Source organism: Bufo bufo, chromosome 7 (assembly GCF_905171765.1).
Source record: "Bufo bufo chromosome 7, aBufBuf1.1, whole genome shotgun sequence".
In the NCBI taxonomy this organism is placed as follows: Eukaryota; Metazoa; Chordata; class Amphibia; order Anura; family Bufonidae; genus Bufo; species Bufo bufo.
Genome location: NC_053395.1, coordinates 187,744,524 through 187,766,887, shown reverse-complemented (window position 1 = coordinate 187,766,887; position 22,364 = coordinate 187,744,524). Strand labels below are relative to the sequence as shown.

The 22,364-nt window shown below is 42.9% G+C and overlaps 1 protein-coding gene across 2 annotated transcripts in view; it reads left to right on the top strand.

Moving 5' to 3' along the window:
• Positions 1-22,364, top strand: part of GAD1 (glutamate decarboxylase 1) — a 72,548-nt gene that overhangs the window by 7,482 nt on the left and 42,702 nt on the right. Inside the window, exons 2-3 of one of the 2 annotated variants that reach the window (XM_040440324.1) lie at positions 3,116-3,275; positions 8,306-8,368. In XM_040440324.1, coding sequence (XP_040296258.1) covers positions 3,206-3,275; positions 8,306-8,368 — 133 coding nt within the window. In that variant the 5' untranslated portion in view covers positions 3,116-3,205. The remainder of the gene's footprint in view (positions 1-3,115; positions 3,276-8,305; positions 8,369-22,364) is intronic. The other variant, XM_040440325.1, reaches the window with a different exon arrangement.

The following is a 22,364-nucleotide window of genomic DNA, read 5'->3' as shown; positions in this document are numbered from 1 at the left end:
TCCCGCGCCTGCGCCGTACCGAACGTCATTCGGCGCAGGCGCTCTGAGAGAAGGACGGCCACTCCTTCCTCAGTGCGCCTGCACCGATGATGTCAGCCCTACACCCGGAACAAAAGACCTCTCTTCCGGGTGTAGGGCTGACGTCATCGGCGCAGGTGCACTGAGGAAGGAGCGGCCAAGCGAGCGCCCTTCTCTCAGAGCGCCTGCGCCGAATGACGACCGGTACGGCGCAGGCGCGGGATTTGAGGCTGCAGGCAGGGCCAGCGAGAGGAGGAGAGCTCTCACTGGCCCTGTCAATCAAGTGGAGGAGGGGGCGTTTTTTCAAACAGAGGATGCGGCGGCTACCAGCAAGTCCGCCCAACTTGCTGGTAGTGAAGAAATTTACATATAATAAAAGTACGTTTTTTTACTGTAATTACTGCACTGCCCGAGGTAAGAGGGGCTTATATGGAATCTGCTTACATTAACAAATATAATAAGTCAAAAACTGATAATTGGGGGTTGGGGGGTGACAGAAGCCCTTTAAGCAGGCCTTAGAGATATTATTTGAATATACAAAGCAATAATAACAAAGGAGATGCACCTAAGATAATTCAATAAGAATGATGACTAAAGATTATTTGTAAGGGTACTTTCACACTTGTGGCAGAGTGATCCGGCAAGTAGTTCCGTCTCCGGAACTGCCTGCCGGATCCGGCAAAAAATGATTATTTGTATCCTGATCAGTCTGAAAAATGCCTGATCAGTCAGAAAAATGCATTGAAATGCCGGATCCGTCTTTCCGATGTCATCTGGAAAAAAGGAACCGGCATTTTTTTTCTTCACCTTTTTTTCGGTATTTTGAATGCCGGATCCGGCACTAATACATTCCTATAGGTAAAAATGCCGGATCCGGCATTCAGGCAAGTCCTTCGATTTTTTGGCTGGAGATAAAACCGTAGCGTGCTGTGGTTTTATCTTTTTCCTGATCAGTCAAAAAGACCTGAACTGAAGACATCCTGATGCCTCCTGAACAGATTGCTCTCCATTCAAAATGCATGGGGATAAGACTGATCAGTTCTTTTCCGGTATAGAGCCCGTAGGACGGAACTCAGTGCCGGAAAGGAAAAACGCAAGGGTGACATCAGCATTGGAAAATTCTTAGAGCTAGAGATATAAATTAACTAGTCCATACATTTCTAAGAAATTTCTAAAGAATACTATGGAACAAGACTAGAGGCTACTGGGGTTTTCTTCTCTCCCACCAAAAATAGCTAGATTGCTTGTCTTCCATATAGAAGAAAATGAAATAATGTGATTAATTATCCTAAATTGCTAGGTCTCATTCATTGGTGAGGCACAGCTCCCTATAAGAGCCTCAGTCTTTTTATTAGTGGGATTCTGGCGCCCTCTGGTGTCCATTGATGACATTGTCAGCTTTCTCTGCCCTGAGTGACATTTATAGACAGGTGAAACACCAAGACCATTTGCTAAAATTGAACAAACCTGTTGAAAGAGGGGAACAAATCTTCTCTCCTGTGTCATTGTTACTCCCTTTCTATAGGACTCGCTAGTGTGTGGAGAAGAGTGCAAACAGTCTTTAGATATTCGAATAATTCTGGCTTAGAAAAAATGTCTGTGGCTTCTGTAGGGTTAATGGTGTTGAATGTGACCAACATCCTAAAATCCAGATTCTGTTTAGAGGTGGATTCCACTAACCCCTTTTACACCACCAACACCCCCACCCCCTTCCAAAAGCATCCCCTATGGAGAGAAATCATTCAAGGCTATGAGCTGAGCTGCAGATTTTAGGCAGCCCAGGGTGTCATTTCTCCATCTGGGGGAGGTTAGAATTCCTAAAACACCCACACATCCCCTAGAGGCAACAAGGACCCTGCATCCAAGTCATTTGGATTGAGTGTGGCCAGCTAATAGCTTCCAGCAGCAGAAGCAAGTGATGTAGTCCATACACTCACACTGGACTAGGGGAGGCGTTGCACTGAGTCATGTCTGTGCTCAGGCATTAACTGCTTGCCTGGCTTGAAAATAGAATAGCCAAGTACTTGTGAAGAAGAAGACAGGGGCATCCCCAATCCATACCTGCATCCTATTGACGTCCACTCATCCAGTCCTCTCTGGAGTTCTTCTAAAGATACCTCTATTTGGGAATCAAGACTGCAAGATTTAAGATCTGGATGAACTCCTAGCAGATACCTGCAGGTGGACAATCCTTAGGTGAGCATCATTTCCTTCTCTGTCTGATATAAGATGTGTTGTTTTTTTTTTTTTTTGTGTGGTTAGATCATAGGATCGTGTCCAGCTGTAGCTTTATTCTAACCCAATACAAAGAAATTGGAAGGAGAAATCCAGGTAACCTGTTACTCCCTGCTCCTCTGATTCCAGCCATGGGATTTAGCTTAACCTTTCAGTAGACTGGAGATCTAATGAAAACGAATAGATGTTGTGATGGTAGGAGAACGAATATATTCATATAAAGGTATACTTCATACGTCATGGTCAAGAAAGGAAACGGTTAATGGATCATCTCATGGTCTGAAGATGCCTCATAAAATAGATGATTCTTATTGGAATTGGGTCATGCTGGAATTCTGTCTTAATTCGATTTTAGTGAAATGCTAAATTAACATTATTTGGAGTAGGTTTGCACTAAACCTTTGATATAATAATAGTGTGAGTATTGACTGTAATAAGTTTGCATTACACACATTTTGATGGTTTCCCTTTTGTAGGGTATGTCATGTTCTCCATCATTTCACCCTTTTCCCCATATCTGGGATGGACCTGACACAAATCATTATTGGAGAAGCTCAGTGTCCACTGATTTAATTCCAGGAGACTGCATGGTCTGCCGAGCCAGGACAGGTATCCTAGGGACAGACTAGAAATAGATCTGACTTTAGGCTAGCCCCTTGTTACCAGCCCTAGCATAGCCTTGGTGCTCTGCCATAGCCTTCAAGCCGGTGTCCTCCTCCACTTCACATGAAATGACAATCCTTCCTAGGTTGGAGTTAGATCATTGTCAACAGGAACTGAGATTTCCAAGGTCATCTCAGTCCAGGTGGATCTCCTTTTAACCCATTTCACCCTAATAAAGTGCATTTCTTCTTCCTTTGAGGTGGATCTCCACAGCTTTCCTGGACAACTAGAAAAGGAGCTATTGACATCAACTAAAGTCAACTAAACAAAGGACTTTGTCACTAGAGAAATGGCTTCTTCTTCTCCTCCTTCTTCCAGTGCCAACCAGGACTCCAATCCATCTAACCTGCGACCTACAAGTAGGAGACTCATTTTATTTCATGTGTGGTTGGTTCATTAATGGTTGAGACGAATGTAGCTATGGAAAGGTTTCATGTAACGGGGCACCACTATATGGATGACATTGAATATATAGGAGCCATCTGAAACAATGAAACATGCTCAGGCTTGATTAGAGCAAATGTACTGTTATTAGCATTTCAATGAGGTCCTCTTCTTGCTCCGTCTAGGCTTTTAGTGCATCCTATAATCAACTGCATCTGGTAATAATTGCAGGTTTTTGTGGGGCAAATTGTCCTGCGTTTAAGGGATTATATTGTCCTGTAGTTGGAGGAGTGGTGAGGAGCTTGTTGCATCCAGTCACACTGGTTAATTTAGTAAAAGCCAGAGATAGATAGATAGATAGATAGATAGATAGATAGATAGATAGATGCACACAATGTGTGTCATATAGATTGATTACATAGGTAGACAGATGATAGATAGACCATATATATATATATACATACATATACACACACAATGTGTGTCATATATATATATATATATATATATAGATTAGATACATAGGTAGACAGATAGATAGACATTATATATATATATATATATATATATATATATATACACACACACACACACACACACACACACACAATGTGTGTCATATATATATAGATTAGATACATAGGTAGATAGATAGACATTATATATATACACATACATACACACACACACACACACAATGTGTGTCACCTATATATAATGTGACATAATGATAGGAGACAAAGAGGAGCAGGACAAGACACACAGCGCTGCCAGCCACTCCATAGCCTGACAGGGCTGCAGAAGCTGTGAGGCATGAACACAGGGTCATTATCCTGATTATTAGGGAACCAAAGAGGATGGAGGCAAAGTGCACAGAGAAATGTTTTCTCCTGAAAAACATTTTCATCGGAGGATTTTTCAATAATGGACAAAACCTGCCACTTATTATTTCCTAAATAATAAATCTAGAAATATTCTTCGTTTTTACAGATTGTGTGATATGATTTAATAGTTTTATTTTTATTTTTGTATTTAAAAGTAACAAAAATAAATAACTAATATTGATGAATTACAGTGTATGGGAGTGGGTGTGCGCAGGAAAGAACAGGCAGGTAGACGTGTGTATGTAGCTGGTGTCCATGTATGTATGATATATGTCGGTGTATGTAACACGGTATAACATATCTGTATATTGAAGTATATGTCTGTAATATGTGCCTGTGGTTGCATAAAAGTGTATGTATGTAAAATGTGTGTGCTTGTAAGGTTTGGAATGGTTTTGTTTTCTACATGTATTTTATGCATGTACTATGTGTTGGTAATGTGTGCTTGTACATATGTAATATAGGTTAATAATTGAACATGTATTAAATGTCTGTATTTTGTAATATGGTGTGTAGTATGCACGTATATGTGTCTGTCCAGTATATGGCAGTATATGTGTCTGTCCAGTATATGGCAGTATATGTGTCTGTCCAGTATATGGCAGTATATGTGTCTGTCCAGTATATGGCAGTATATGTGTCTGTCCAGTATATGGCAGTATATGTGTCTGTCCAGTATATGGCAGTATATGTGTCTGTCCAGTATATGGCAGTATATGTGTCTGTCCAGTATATGGCAGTATATGTGTCTGTCCAGTATATGGCAGTATATGTGTCTGTCCAGTATATGGCAGTATATGTGTCTGTCCAGTATATGGCAGTATATGTGTCTGTCCAGTATATGGCAGTATATGTGTCTGTCCAGTATATGGCAGTATATGTGTCTGTCCAGTATATGGCAGTATATGTGTCTGTCCAGTATATGGCAGTATATGTGTCTGTCCAGTATATGGCAGTATATGTGTCTGTCCAGTATATGTGTCTGTCCAGTATATGGCAGTATATGTGTCTGTCCAGTATATGGCAGTATATGTGTCTGTCCAGTATATGGCAGTATATGTGTCTGTCCAGTATATGGCAGTATATGTGTTCCTGGCTGCTGGGACTGAGAGGACACGCTCTGTTTCTCTCTGTATAGAGTCATATATTTCTCCCTGATGCCTCCTTCCATTTACTGCTCATGTGAGGCTCACAACTACTTTCCCCAAAGCAAACCCTTCTCCCTCCCTCCTCATGTCGCCCCTACCCCTCCCTGTACACCTGCATGTTCACCCCCCACCAGAGCCACCAAAAAGAGCACTTCTAGAAGGAGCTCCAACCCATTCTCCAGCACCTTCTCCATGTGGAGGCATCATTATATCATCACATCTTCCATCGCGTTTTACCTCTTTTATGTGTTGCTGTTGTTAATTGCGGCAGGCTCACATATTCATTACAAAGACCTTTATGGATAATCATTTATTGCACTAATTATTTATGTTCGAATTATTTATCTGACGTCGTTATAAAATGACGTCATTGGCGTGCATATATGTATTCTCATTGACCCAAAACATTGCTTTTATCAGTGATCAGACCGAATCTATATTGTATCAACATGTATCTATCTAATATCTATCTATCTTTTATCTTCTATCTATCTATCTATCTATCTATCTATCTATCTATATCTATCTTTTATCTTCTATCTATCTAATATCTATCTAATGTGTCCATTAGCTATCCATCATCACATATATTGTATAAAGAAAGGAAAAGGTGAATAAAAATGAAATACAAGGCTTTGTGACTAAGCTCCGTTTTTGTGGCTCTCTTTTCTAGACATCTAACGCATGTTCTCACGTCATTCTCAGCCAGTGCGATTTTCATGCGCTTTCACGCACTTTTATCTCGCATCTTTAGAAAAGCATAAATAAAAGACTAGATCCGGCTTTTCAAATCCATATTTATTAGTAACATTTATTTTTCCTGTCTCTCTACTATTTTCCTTTTGGTAATTAACGAAATGTAATAATTGCACTAATGGGGGTGCACAGTATAGATACAGATACATTGTTTCCTTCACCTCCGCTATTATAATAAGGAGCTGCTACTAGATGAAGACATCTAGACTAGGAATAAGGAAAACAGTTACATGACAAAGTCTGCTCTGCTACACCTGTTCTTTATGGATGTAATTTAGCTGTCCATTCACACCTTGTTAATTCACTGATATGGAAGGTGTAGTGTAGTCCTGTAGCATATAGGCATATATGGCATAAATATATATATATACACACAAACCAGTCAGAAAGTGGGAGAGTTTTGATACAATGAAGACTGAGGACACAGGAGTGTAAATTGAAAAGATAATGAAGAGCAGTGAAGGCAGCAGGATCGATTCAATAGGGTCGTTTAGATAATCTATTGTCTTGTACTTCTCACAGACATGAGGCCAAAACCTCCACCACCCGAGGTCTGTGAACAATAGCAATAGTAGTCAATACTGAGATATCTACTATGGATGGATGGATGGATATGGGATATAAAGATATTAGGTAGATAGATATTAGATAGATAGATAGATAGAGAGATAGATACTAGAGAGACAGATAGATAGATAGATAGATAGATATTATATAGATAGATAGATACTAGAGAGATAGATAGATATTAGATAGATAGATAGATAGATAGATAGATACTAGAGAGACAGATAGATAGATAGATAGATATTATATAGATAGATAGATAGATAGAGATAGATAGATAGATATTATATAGATAGATAGATAGATAGATAGATAGATATTAGATAGAGAAATAGATAGATGGATAGATAGATATTATATAGATAGATAGATACTAGAGAGACAGATAGATAGATAGATAGATAGATAGATATTATATAGATAGATAGATACTAGAGAGATAGATAGATATTAGATAGATAGATAGATAGATAGATAGATAGATAGATAGACAGATAAATAGATAAATATATACTGAGGAAACGAAAGAAACTTCTAAAACGCCCGGAGTCTGAATTGACACCTATACTTATCGCCCAGTTCTTCTGTAGGTGGGGGCAGGGCACATTACAGCCAGGCTACATCGAATCTTCTCTATATAAAACAATCAGTAAGAACAGGGACTGTCACAAATATCCAAGTTTCCATTAGGAGAACAAACGAAAAACTGAAACCCGCCCGTCCATATGGAGAGAGCTGGACTTAACCCTTCATGATACATTTTCTGAAAGCATTCTATTAGTCCCTGGTAGCAGCCATTTCATGCTGACTGTGTAAATATCCTTTACAAGCAACATTTAGTCCATGGCTATCTATTATCTATCTATCTATCTATCTATCTATCTATCTATCTATCTATCCATCTATATGTAATATTTATCTACCTAATTTAAGTCTATCTAATTTATATCTATCTACCTATCTATATCTATCTATCTAGTTATAGTTAGTGCTCCTTTAATTTGGGGTTGCTGGGGTGTTGTGCAGAACCTCCCCCTCACCCTCTGTAAGCAGTCAGCCTGATCAGCCAGTCAAATACTATTTTTCAGCCAATTAATTCCTGCTCTGTTCCCTGACCCCCATTTCATGGCTGTTTACTTGACTGCAGCTGAAGCAGAGGATGCCAACTGCCCAGGACACAGACGAGGAGCCCTGATGGAGCAGGTCTCCTCCATTGTCAGGGGCACTCTCTGATCTGCATTGTGTCTGCACACAGTCCATGGTGCACAGGACCGGATCCGGCTTCCCCTTCAGTGCACTGACTTGTACAAGTATAAATAAATACATAAATACATTTAGAATTCGGGTTAATATAAGAGGCCGGATACTTATGTAATATAGAAATACCTACAATTGTTAGTTTGTATCTAGTTAATGAAATAATACAGTTGTCTATAGGGAGTGTGGCTGCGGGGTATTTACACAGGACAAGCTTGCGATGTTATAAAACCGCAACATGTAATGTTTTTGCAAGCGCGGTTTAGTAAGGCTGCGGCTCTGTGCCCCCTGTGTGAATAGGAATGCTGTGCTGGTACATCATCCACTTGTGTTTTCTGCCACCATACTGATACAGTCTTTGCATGGTGCTGATATTCTGTATTCCATTTGCAGCCTATGACACCTGGTGTGGGGTGGCACAAGGATGCTCAAAAAAGCTGGGACTAAAGATATGTGGTAGGTGGCAGATCCTTTGTTTCTTGATGTGAACAGTTTATACAATATATGTACAGATGTAGCAGAGTTGAGTATGTATTATGCAATCTGCTTCTTTCGCCACACCTTGATAACCCAATTGCAGCAGTCCCATGCAAAACTAAAATAACACATTAGTAGCCCCTGTGTCAATGAGCAAACTCAGCTCTGCTGCATCTGTGTTTGGATCTCTCTCTCTCTCTCTCTCTCTCTCTCTCTCTCTCTCTCTCTCTCTGTCTCTTTATATCTATCTAGTGTTATCCCTATTAAAGAGGGAAATATGGTGTAAGGTAGCAGTGCGGTGCTGAAATATCGAGACACAAAAGAAAATGTCTGTTCACGTTAATATTGTCATTAATCTCATTTATTGAAATAAATCAAGTCCACAAGATCCATCATTCCTCCTCCAACTCCCTGACAGCCTGTACCAGAGCTCCCCCTAGCGGCTGTATACAGAATAGCTGAACTCATTTATCAGGACACAGTGATAGAGAAACAAGCCCATCATGATGTATGTGTTTGTAGGTAAGGATTCAGTGGCAGAAATAGTAAAAAATTTTCTTTTTTCTTTTTAATTGACCAAGAAGTGCCTCAAAATAACCATGTGCCCCCTATATAAAACAATGCGTCAAAGTGATGCCGTATTGATCACCTAATATAAATGCGTTGCAGGGAATTTTGGCCGCACCTTGTCAGATACATGACAAAATTACATGATAACAATTCATCATCCACCTAAATTTGAGAACACGTCCAATGCATTGCCCTAAGGGTTTGGCCACATGGCAATTTTGGGTGTGACACACTTTGCACGTCCAAGTATTTCAGTGTAGCAGAGCAGCCATAGAAATGAATTGGGTCACACATTTGCCGCAACCCCAAAATCGCCAAGAATCCATCACTGCAGAATTTTTTGAGATTCTGGGGCGGCCGTCTTAGCAACCGTGGCCCTACTGCGATTCAGGCGAATATAGAGAGATGGCACTTCCACAATGGAAGCACTCATTTCTCATGGCCCTGCCCCCGCTTGTCTCTAGGTCTCGCCGCCTCACCTGGCCTCATTGGAGGTGCACCCCTGACTGTGGTGCCATTCATTTCTATGGCTTCCCTGTAATACTTGGCACGTGTCACGCCCCAAAATCACCATGTAGCCCAAACCTTAGACTTCAAAGGATGTCACTCATCATATGATATTGGTTTGGTACCATGGAAGCAAAGATTATCATTCCGTAGGAGGATAGTTTTTGGGTCTATCCATTTGATAGCTTCATCCTTACACCTAGCGTTATCTAAGGTGCTAAGAATAAGTGACAACAGTAAAGATATTTGGACGACCCAACACAGAAGACTCCGATAATCCCAACTGCCCCTTTAATAATGGCCTTCTAGTATTTCACTGAATAATTAACCAAACAACCCTCTCTGCACCATTCACACTGACCGTCTGAATAAGGCCTTCAAGTCTATAAAATGACACATTTGCAGCATAAATAGAACAAAAAGTAACAAAAACTAAAACTCAATGGTCAATAACATGGAGCATAGCCGGGCCCATGATATGTATGTGATATGTGAACTGTTGGTGTGATTACTCCAATGTATATTTCTATGGCGCTTGGGGCAGATTTGTTATGTATTTTTAGAAACTTTTTGCGCCTTCCTTGACAGGGTCAAAAAGTGTATATAAAAGAGGCATGCCTATGAGCCATTGTGAAGGGCCCCCGATTGATCATTAGGGCTCATGCCCACAACCACTGGATGTTGTGCGGTCAGCAAATTGCAAATCTGCAAAACACGGATACCGGCCGTGTGCATTCTGCAGAGCAGACCGTCCATCCCATAATAGAACAGTCCTATCCTTGTCCGTAATGCGGACAATAATAGGACATGTTCTACGCAAACATACGAAAATGGAATGCACATGGAGTCAATTCCGTTTTTTTTTGCTGCTGCATTGAGGCGAATGGTTCTGCATATGGGCAAAAAAAAAAAAAACCCGGAACGGATAGGAAAAAAAAACACGTTTGTGCGCATGAGCCCGTAGGGTACAGCTAGACAGTGATTTTGGGCATGACACATATCGTCCCCAAATAACACAGTGAGGCAGGGCAGCCATAGGAATGAATGGGGTTGAAGCAGGACTTGCAATTTTTGTCGCAGTCACAGCAAACATGCAAGTCGGGCCTCAACCCCATTCATTCCTATGGTGCCCAAAATCTCAGTTTGACAGCACCCTTAGAGATATACACTTATTTTTGGGGCAAAATACTGGCGTACATACACAGCACCAATGTGGTGGTGTAAGGAAGAGAAATGTGTTTAAGGCGCTGTTCACATCCTTGCGGATTTATGCGTTTCTGCAGCATATGTGCACCAAAATCCGCAATTTCTAATTGTAGGTTCTGGTGTGGATTTGATCCGGTTTTGCCGCAGATCTCACCTTTCCATTGAAAAGGGAAAAATCGGCAGCTAAAACCGCAAACATAATTGACATGCTATTTATTTTGAAATCCGCACGGCAGGTCAATTTCTGCACAGAATAAATCTGCAAAGTGTAGATCAGATTATTGTAATCCCATACACTTTGCTGGTACCGTAATACGCTGCGGTGTTTCCGCACAGGGATCCTCGCTGAAAAACCACACATATTCCACAGCCTGCATGCATTGCAGATTACAAGCAGTTTTTATGCATGGATTTTCGTTTTATCAAAGTAAGGCCTCATGCACACGACCGTTGTTTTAGTCCGTGTCCGTTGTTCCGTTTTTAGTGATTTTCTGCGGACCCATTGACTTTCAGTGAGTCTGTTGAAAACTCGGCTAATGCACCGTTTGTCATCCGCGTCCGTGGTTCCAGTCCGTCAAAAAAATATAACCTGTCCTGTTTTTTTCGCAGAAAACGGTTCGCGGACCCATTCAAGTCAATGGGACCGCTAAAAAACACAGAGGCACACAAGATTGTCATCCGCGTCCGTTTTTTTCCTCTCATTTGCATGGCAAACCTGTCTTCGATTTTTTTTTTTACTTTCATTCATGTCTGGTGATCCTCCAAAAATAAAGGAAGACACACGGAAACGGATCAAATGGAAACTGATCACGAAACAACGGAACCCCATTTTGCAGAACGGAACACAACAACGGTCGTGTGCATGAGGCCTAAGTGAGTGAGATTTGTCAAATCTCATGATCGCTTTGCATATTTTTTTATGTGCAGGTTTTGAATTCCGCAGCACGTCAATTGTTATTGTGGATTTTAAGTCCGGATTTCACCCTTTTGCAAATCAAAGGTTGCGATAGGGAAAAAACGTTATCAAAATCCGCAACAAAATCCACAAGTAAAAAATGTTTTGTCTGGATTTGAAAACCCATGCGGAAAATCTCTTTGTAAGGGCTCGATCGCGTGCTGCCCGTTGCCGTATTGTGGACTGCATTTGCGGATCCGCAATACACGGGCACTGTTCCGTGGCCATTCCGCATCACGGATGCGGACCCATTCATTTCAATGCTTTATCTTTTTGCGGAACTGAAGGATCGCGGACCCATTCAAGTGAATGGGTCTGCAATCCTCATGCGCCTGCCCCACGGACGGTGCCCGTGCATTGCGGACTGCAATTTGCGGTCCACAGCACGGGCACGGGCTTCACACGTTCGTGTCAACGAGCCCTAAGGCTACATGACCGTATGTGTTTTGCGGTCCGCAAAAAAAAAAAAAAACAGATGACATCCGTATGTCATCCGTTTTTTTTTTTGTGGATCCATTGTAACAATGCCTAAAACGGACAAGAATAGGACATGTTCTATTTTTTTTTTTTGCGGGGCTACGGAATGGACATACTGATGCGGACAGCACGCGGTGTGCTGTCCGCATTTTTTGAAGACCCATTGAAATGAATGGGTCTGCATCCTATCCGCAAAAAAAAACGGAGCAGATACGGAAACAAAATACGTTTGTGTGCATGAGGCCTAAACCACATGCAGGACATTCCACGTTAGGTGCAGCAAATTGCACATGTGCGGTGCAATTTTTATTAAAAAAAAATATCTGGTAAATCTGATATTTTCCTATAATATATTTCTGGAGGCCATCGCACCATCTTCTGCCACGGAGAGTTTGACACGTGAGCTTCACTTTTCTTCTATTCCACGTCCAAGGAACATCTGCAGGAGACATTTTCCTTTCCTGGTGTCTTCTTCTTGGAAGGACTTTGAGCAGTGATTGAATTCAGCGATTATGATCCAGCAGCCACTTCATTACGGGCACTTAATGATCTGACGTTAATCAGTTCGATAATACAAGGCTGCTCGGGTACGCCGAGCGCTGGCATGGGTTAATGTTGTAAATGATTTGGAGATCCCTGAGGGGATCTGGTAATGATGGAAGCAATGGGATCATAGAGTGTTGAAAATCTCTCAAGCTTATCTTCCAACAAAACGCTGGTCCCCTGGGAGGAAAGATGAATGGGAGGCCCATCAGACGGGCAGCAGTCAGACCTGTTTGGGAGAGATAGGCCTTCCCTGGGACCCCTAGTCATCCCTCCCAGCAATGGGGGTTATATTATATTGTACTTTATATCAGGGTGTTTTATATTCTGTAGTGACAATCCATTCTTTGTTATCTCGGAGGCAAATCACCGCGAGGTCCTTCCTGCCCTCATCAAATATATCCTGGAAATATTATCTCAGGAAGACAGAATTAGTGTGTCGTGCTGCTATCAGCACACATGTCCTCCTGGTCTTGAAGGAAGAGTACATTCAGCATATTAAGGACAAGGCAGGGTCGCTGGAAGAGAGGGGAGAGATTCTTCTTAAAGTGAATTTCGGTCTATAAATAGCAGCTGGTGCGGATTTAATGGAGCATTTCGCTAGCAGCTCGTGCAGTGTCTGGAGAAGGGGGGCTCCTGCCATCATCTTTTTAATTTAGTAAGGCAAGCAGAGCTGATACAGTAACGCACCAGTGAACCTGTCTGCCAGATACACCAACACAGGCTTTGTGTAAAAGCCCCCCCCCCCCTCCTGAATCAGGTGCAATAGGGGGGTGCAACATAGTCATCCATTAGGTGTATGCAATAGGAGAAAAGCAAAAATGTTCCTAGTAATCTCCAATTCCAACACTTGTCCTACAGACCCGTCAGCAGTCAGACCCCACTGCCATGACTAATTATATATATATGTTAGGTTTAGGCCTCATGCACACGACTGTTCCGTTTTTTGCAGTCCGCAAACCGCAGATCCGCAAAAAACGGAAGCCACCCATGTGCCTTCCGCAATTTACGGAACGGGCGGCCCATTGTAGAAATGCCTATTCTTGTCAAGAATAGGACATGCTATATTTTTTTTTGTGGGGCCACGGAACGGAGCAACGGATGCGGACAGCACACGGAGTGCTGTCCGCGTCTTTTGCGGACCCATTGAAATGAATGGTTCCGTATATGGAATCAAAATATTCCGTATACGGAACGCAAAAAACGTTCGTGTGCATGAGCCCTTTAAGTAAAATGCTTCAAAATTGTTGTTGTTTTTTTTAAATGAGGAAATCAGACAGTTCCTCTTAAAATACTATTCTTAAGCCACAGAGCTGACAAAGGCGGCGGATGCCTTTTTAGAGGCATTTCTAGATACTAGATATATACCAGGGATCGGCAATCTTTGGGACTCCAGATGTGGTGAAACTACAACTCCCAGCATGCCCACTTGCTTGACTGTTCTCAGAACTCCCATAAAAGTGAATGGAGCATGCTGGGAGTTGTAGTGTCGCCACCACAGCTGGAGAGCCGGAGAAAGCTTAGAAAGCTCTTGGCCAAATGCTTGTACAGCCAGCACCTATTTCTCTTGACCCCAAACACACATGCATACTCAGTTCGGTTAGGCATGCGTGTGTTCTCGGTCAAGAAACCAGGCAGCTCTGGAGGTGGCTTACCTCCTGTAAGAACAAAGGCCTGGGCACGAGGAGAACCACCATGCCGTTCCTTCTTTTCACCAACATCCATCTTCATGGAAGATGGTACAGACACCCTAAACATGTTAGATGGTCGGTTAATCCTGCTGTGTCCAATGTGAATCTCCAAGTTAAAAGGGTTGTCTGGGTTAAACAAAAAAAACTGTCAACCCCATAACGACATAATAAGAAAAGAAGCTCCTCTGCAGCTTGTAGCAATGCGCTCTGATCCTCCATACTACTGACGTCATCTTCCTGGCTGCAGGTGACGTCACTGTGCCACCAATTACTGACCTCAGCAGTACACAGAACGTCACAACTGCAGCCAATTAGAGGTCTCAGCAGTATATGGGACATCTCCGCTGAGGCCAGTGATTGGCTGCAGGGTGACGTCCGTGCACACAGATAACTGTGCCAGCAATTACTGACCTCAGCAGTACACAGGAGGTCACCACTGCAGCCAATTAGAGGTCACAGCAGTATATGGGACATCTCCTCTGAGGCTAGTGATTGGCTGCAACGGGGACTTGGTGTGCAGGGTAGGACCGGAGCACAGTGCTCGAAGAGACAGGGGAGAAAAGGGGCGAGGGTCACTTCTTTTGTTATTTTAGCACATTTAGGCTGGGTTCATATTCATATTTTTCCTATCATTTTAACGTATACAAAAAACGTATATGTTTGACGGATGCCTCAGACTGATGCCATACAGTGGCATTTGTTCACCATAGAGTTCCATCGTAAAAAAACACAAAAAACATATACTTTTTTTTTTACCGGACTGTGCAGGATACAAGAACGTGGTGTGCTGCGTTTCTGTATACTCTTTTTTGTAACGTATATGTCAAACAGAGGCATAAAACGTGATGTGAACCCAGCCTTACAGGGGCTGCCCAAATTTTTACTTAACTTGGACGACCCTTTTTAAAGACTTTTTTTTTAAATGATGGCCTATCCGCAAGTACAGTGATTCTGGGTACAAGATATGTCTGTGATATTGTGGATGTCGTATTGTAGCAAGTGCTGGGTTCCTAACTCAGGGCTCCTATGGACATGGAGGGGTTGCAAATCATATGTGTGGCTCCTAAGCCCCTGGTTGGGGGGGGGGGGGGGAAACGACGACACTGGTTTACCGTATAGTGCCGAAACTACACGCCTAGGCAACAGGGACCCAGCATAAGACTCCTGGACTTGAGGGCCTAGGATATAATAAAGGTATCGGTTAGTGGACGTATCAAGGCCCAAAACGGTTTGTCATTGCAATCTGAGCACTTGACATTGCATAGGTTTGGGATCAGAGATGCAAGTTCTGGATGCCCGGGCTATGGGGGTCAGTAGATTAGGTGCCCTGTGCAACCACTTACCCCGAGGCCAGCCATGACTTCTGGAGAACGCCTGGAGGAGGCCTGTCTCTTGTGTATTCCAAATGGCAGTTCAGGCCAAGATATACGGTATCTCCCTGTAAACGAAGAGTTATTGAGATGTAAATGACTGCTTTACCGTGTTGTGTACGCTCCAGTTTAATGCGAATATCTCGCTCTCTCTATTATTATCATACTCCACATCTGCCAGCAGGTATTAAAATGTCTGGTTATCAAGACAAATACGCAGGTTCTCTCTTTGGCATCAGAATTTGTGCCAAGTCCTTGATGTGACATCTCAGATAAGGAATTAGAAAACAGATCTGTATTTGAAACAAAAATTCACACTTATCATGCTTATCCGGGAGAGAGATGGCAGAGAACAGCCCTTCGGATAAAATCTTGTCTGCCGCCAGCGTAGGTTGACATCTGAGTTAGCAGGCCCCGTGCGCACATCGTATCCTTTAATTTAGAGGAGATGAAATCATGTGTAGTTTTGTTTTTTTGGTCTTTTCTACAACATGCAGCTGTCAGAGAAATGGATCACGACACAAAAACAGAACCATAAAGATTATAATACAATGTCTTACTCTAACTAGTAGAACACCCTGCAGATATCTCCCCAACCTTGTGCCTCACATGAACCCTACATAATCCCTATGCTTCCTGCTAACGCAAATCCAGAACTGCAACCATGCATGGACTGTTACCTGGTAGTAAGCATCAGATCACCGCAAGAAGTGGAGGCTACACATTAAATGGTTTGGGGCATCCGCCTAGAAAATCTATTAAAGGACATCTGTCAGCAGATTTGTCCCTATGACACTGGCTGACCTGTTACATGAGCACTGGGCAGCTGAAGGCATCTGTGTTGGTCCCATGTTCATATGTGGCCGCATTACTGAGAAAAACTAAGTTTTAATATATGCAAATGAGCCTCTAGGAGCAACGGGGGCGTTACCATTACACCTAGAGGCTCTGCTCTCTCTGCAACTGCTGCGCCCTCTGCACTGACAGGACCAGCTATCAGGATGTTTTAAATGTCTGGTCTTGTCAATCAAAGAACAGAGGGTGCGGCAGTTGCAGAGAGAGCTGAGCCTCTAGGAGTAATGACAACGCCCCCGTTGCTCCTAGAGGCTCATTTGCATATATTAAAACATCATTTTTCTCAGCAATGCGGGCACATATGAACATGGGACCAACACAGATGCCTTCAGCTGCCCAGCGCACATGGAACAAATCTGCTGACAGATGTCCTTTAAAGGGGTCCTCTCACTTCAGCAAATGACATTCATCATGTAGAGGAAGTTAATACAAGGCACTTACTAATGTATTGTGATTTTCCATATTGCCTCCTTTGCTGGATGGATTCATTTTTCCATCACATTATACACTGCTCGTTTCCATTGTTTATGACCACCCTGCAATCCAGCAGTGGTGGTTGTGCTTGCGCACTATAAGAAAAAGTGCCAGCCCCTCTGGTGGCCGGGACCGTTGGAGCACACATAGGCACGCATGCGCAGCAGCTCCTGTCGTGGCCACCTCGTATCTGCGCTGCAGAGGTGGCTGTAACCCCTGGACACGAGCTGTTTATAATGTGATGGAAATATGAATCCAGCCAGCAAAGGAGGCAAGATGGAGAATCACAATACATTAGTAAGTGCCTTGTATTAACTTTCTCAACATGATAAATGCCACTTACTGATGTGAGACAACCCCTTTAATGACCCTTCCAACTCGTGCTTAACCTGACCATCCCGACCCCTATTGGGTCATACAACACTCCCTTCCATGTACCAGGATAGAGAGAGTGCATGCATTACATGGACAGCCGGTACAGGGAGGAATGTGTCCCTAGATATGGCTTCCTGATGAGAGCAGCTGATCAATAGATAGGACTAAGAGTGCCTTGCCGGACTTGTGAGAAAAGATGGCAGCTCGCATATGTTTGCGGGCGAACAATGCGAACTGGCCATCACTGCTTGAGAGCCTAGGATGTAACAAACGTATAGGTTAATAGACGTATCAAGGCCCAAAAAGGTTTGTCTGGATCTGCAGATTGTGAATGATAGATACAGAAAGGTTGGTAGGGCAGAGGTTATTGTCTCCCACCCAAACTTTGTTCTACAGGGTGGGCCATTTATATGGATACACCTTAATAAAATGGGAATGGTTGGTGATAATAACTTCCTGTTTGTGGCACATTAGTATATGTGAGGGGGGAAACTTTTCAAGATGGGTGGTGACCATGGCGGCCATTTTGAAGTTGGCCATTTTGAATCCAACTTTTGTTTTTTTTAATAGGAAGAGGGTCATTTGACACATCAAACTTATCTTCACAGCATAGACAATTGCCTTCAGATGATACGAGATGTGCAGCACCTGAAACTACGGATACTGGAAGCCTGTGCTAGCATTTCTCCTGCGGTGTTGCTATCAGTGTGTGAAGAGTGGGAGAAGAGGGTTGCATTGACAATCCAACACAATGGGCAGCACATTGAACACATTTTATAAGTGGTCAGAAACTTGTAAATAACTCATGGAAGAACAAAGTTACGTTAAAACCAAGCACACCATTATTTTTCTAGTGAAATTCCCAATAAGTTTGATGTGTCACATGACCCTCTTCCTATTGAAAAAACAAAAGTTGGATTCAAAATGGCCGACTTCAAAATGGCCGCCATGGTCACCACCCATCTTGAAAAGTTTCCCCCCTCACATATACTAATGTGCCACAAACAGGAAGTTAATATAACCAACCATTCCCATTTTATTAAGGTGTATCCATATAAATGGCCCACCCTGTAGTCTCTACATGCTAGTCGTGCAGGTTTATGGTAAAGCGAGTAATCAGGCCCTGAGCCGCCCCTTTATGTCTGGTAAGCACCTGATATCTCAACCTCGTAGAGTTATTTCTCCAGACACATCGTCTTGCAAGGTTCCGAGGCGAGAACATGGAAGTGTAAGGTTTAAAAGGGTTTCCAGCATTGTCCCATCCATGGGCTGTGTCTGGTATTACAGCTCCGCTCCATTCCAATGAATAGGGCTGAGCCATATTATCACGCACAACCTGTGCTGCTTTTTTTTTGTACTGGACCCTTTAATAGGTCTAATTTTTGGACATTGATATTAGAATTGTGCAGTGCTTCAAAACGAACAGTAGGTCAATCCTTGGGGCTGTAAAATTAATCAGATTCCGTCTTTTATTTTTGTAGACAGGCTAAAAGCTGTGTCTTGACAATACAATTGCTTTAGGCCTCCTGCACAAAACCGTATTTTTTTCTGTTTCAGTTTCATTTTTTTGCAGTCCGTATGCGGAACCATTCACTTCAATGGGCCCGCAAAAACAATGGAAGGCACTCCGTAGGCATTCTGTTTCCGTATTTCCGTTCAAAGATACAACATGTCCTATAATTGCCCCCAAATCACGTTCAGTGGCTCCATTCAAGTCAATGGTCCCGCAAAAAAAACGTAATGCATACAGAATGCATCCATATGTCTTCCGTATCCGTTCCTTTTTTACGGAACCATCTATTGAAATTTTTATGCCCAGCCCAATTTTTTTATGTACTCTCTGTTTAAACATTATTGTATGCTTCTGTTTCCGATCCGCAAAAAACGGATCACAAACGGAAACCGAACGGCAAAACGGAACAGAAGCGGAACGGAAATGGAAACACTACTGAAAAAAAAAAGGATCAGTTTCAAACGGACTGCAAAACCTAAGGCCTTAGGGCTCATGCACACAACCGTTGCCTGGCCGTGACCATATTGTGGGCCGCACACGGCGGTTCCGCAATACACGTCCACCGGCCGTGTGCATCTCGCATCACAGATCGCGGACCCCTTCACTTAAATGGGTCCGCAATCTGGGAGATGCAGAACAGAGTCACGGATCGGAAGCCCACGGAAGCACTACGGAGTGAATGCACTACTTTTTTGCTGTGCGGACCGTCGGATGCGGACCCCATTCAATGGGTGCGCGATCCACATGCGGCTGCCCCGCGGTCGGTGCTCGTGTCTTGCAGACAGCAATTTGCTATCAGCAGCACGCGCTCGGCCAGCACACGGTGCATGAGCCCTTAAGCAAAGTAGAAAAGTTCAAGGGCACAGCTGTAGTACTGTCGGTGGTCATGGTGCGTCCAGTGTCATCACATATAACATCATGAGGAACATGTGGCGTAAAAAGAATTCAAATTATGGTGCACACCATACTTGAGCAAAAATTTGCAACTTTTCACTTCGTGGGTGGGGCTTCTATCATTTACTCCGGAAATTGGTGTAACTGATAGTTCGAATATACGCCAGCTCATAGCTGGTGTACATTTGAAAGTCTGGTGCACGGACTGCCTAAAACTGGGCCAAATGCATTAAGAGGGCTGTGCCTCTTAATAAATTAGGCAAAAATCTGTGCCAAAGGACTTTATACTAAGGGCTCATGCACACGACTGTTGGACATTTTGCAGTCCGCATAGGGCTTATTTTTGGTCCAACCAAACTGAAAAAAATGGCGTGGTGTTAAACAGGCAGGAAGTGCTCAAACCCACATGCAGTTGTGCATATACAGTCAGGTCCATAAATATTGGGACATCGACACAATTCTAACATTTTTGGCTCTATACACCACCACAATGGATTTGAAATGAAACTAACAAGATGTGCTTTAACTGCAGACTGACAGCTTTAATTTGAGGTTATTTACATCCAAATCAGGTGAACGGTGTAGGAATTACAACAGTTTGCATATGTGCCTCCCACTTGTTAAGGGACCAAAAGTAATGGGACAATTGTCTTCTCAGCTGTTCCATGGCCAGGTGTGTGTTATTCCCTCATTATCCCAAGTACAATGAGCAGATAAAAGGTCCAGAGTTCATTTCAAGTGTGCTATTTGCATTTGGAATCTGTTGCTGTCAGCTCTCAAGAGGAGATCCAAAGAGCTGTCACCATCAGTGAAGCAAGCCATCATTAGGCTGAAAAAAACAAAACAAACCCATCAGAGAGATAGCAAAAACATTAGGTGTGGCCAAAACAACTGTTTGGAACATTCTTAAAAAGAAGGAACACACCGGTGAGCTCAGCAACACCAAAAGACCTGGAAGACCACGGGAAACAACTGTGGTGGAGGACCAAAGAATTATTTCCCTGGTGAAGAAAACACCCTTCAAAACAGTTAGCCAGATCAAGAACACTCCCCAGGAGCTAGGTGTATGTGTGTCAAAGTCAACAATCAAGAGAAGACTTCACCAGAGTGAATACAGAGGGTTCACCACAAGATGTAAACCAATGGTGAGCCTCAAAAACAGGAAGGCCAGATTAGAATTTGCCAAATGACATCTAAAAAAGCCTTCACAGTTCTGAAACAACATCCTATGGACAGATGAGACCAAGATCAACTTGTACCAGAGTGATGGGAAGAGAAGAGTATGGAGAAGCATACCACCTTATCGGTGAAGCATGGTGGTGGTAGTGTCATGGCGTGGGCATGTATGGCTGCCAATGGAACTGGTTCTCTTGTATTTATTGATGATGTGACTGCTGACAAAAGTAGCAGGATGAATTCTGAAGTGTTTCGGGCAATATTATCTGCTCATATTCAGCCAAATGCTTAGAACTCATTGGACGGCGCTTCACAGTGCAGATGGACAATTACCCAAAGCATACTGCAAAAGCAACCAAAGAGTTTTTTAAGGGAAAGAAGTGGAATGTTATGCAATGGCCAAGTCAATCACCGGACTTGAATCCGATTGAGCATGCATTTCACTTGCTGAAGACAAAACTGAAGGGAAAATGCCCCAAGAACAAGCAGGAACTGAAGACAGTTGCAGTAGAGGCCTGGCAGAGCATCACCAGGGATGAAACCCACCGTCTGGTGATGTCTATGCGTTCCAGACTTCAGGCTGTAATTGACTGCAAAGGATTTGCAACCAAGTATTAAAAAGTGAAAGTTTGATTTATGATTATTATTCTGTCCCATTACTTTTGGTCCCTTAACAAGTGGGAGGCACATATGCAATCTGTTGTAATTCCTACACCGTTCACCTGATTTGGATGTAAATACCCTCAAATTAAAGCTGACAGTCTGCAGGTAAAGCAAATCTTGTTTGTTTCATTTCAAATCTATTGTGGTGGTGTATAGAGCCAAAAATGTTAGAATTGTGTCAATGTCCCAATATTTATAGACCTGACTGTATATACAGGGGAGCCTGCACTTGTGGCCTGTTGCTAATGGCGATCCCTAGCGAAAATGCATACAGTGGAGGATGCCCGCAGCGAACCACAAGTACCACAATAAACATCCTACACAAGATAGCAATTATGTGGATGTGATAATCAATATAACAATATAATAATAGCAAAGACAGGTGCACTCTGCGGTCTTACTAAGCCCTCAAACTAATGTTAAAATTGAGAGATTAGCCAACATTTCCTACTATGGAGGACATGTCTGAGCCCGAGCACCGCGCCAAGGTTTCTCAAGTAGCTCGGGACCTAACACTCACCTACCTTAGGCTACTTTCACACTAGCGTTCAGGGCTCCGCTTGTGAGCTCCGTTTGAAGGGTCTCACAAGCGGCCCCGAACGCATCCGTACTGCCCCAATGCATTCTGAGTGGATGCTGCGGATCCGCTCAGAATGCATCAGTCTGGCAGCGTTCAGCCTCCGCTCCGCTCAGCAAGCGGACACCT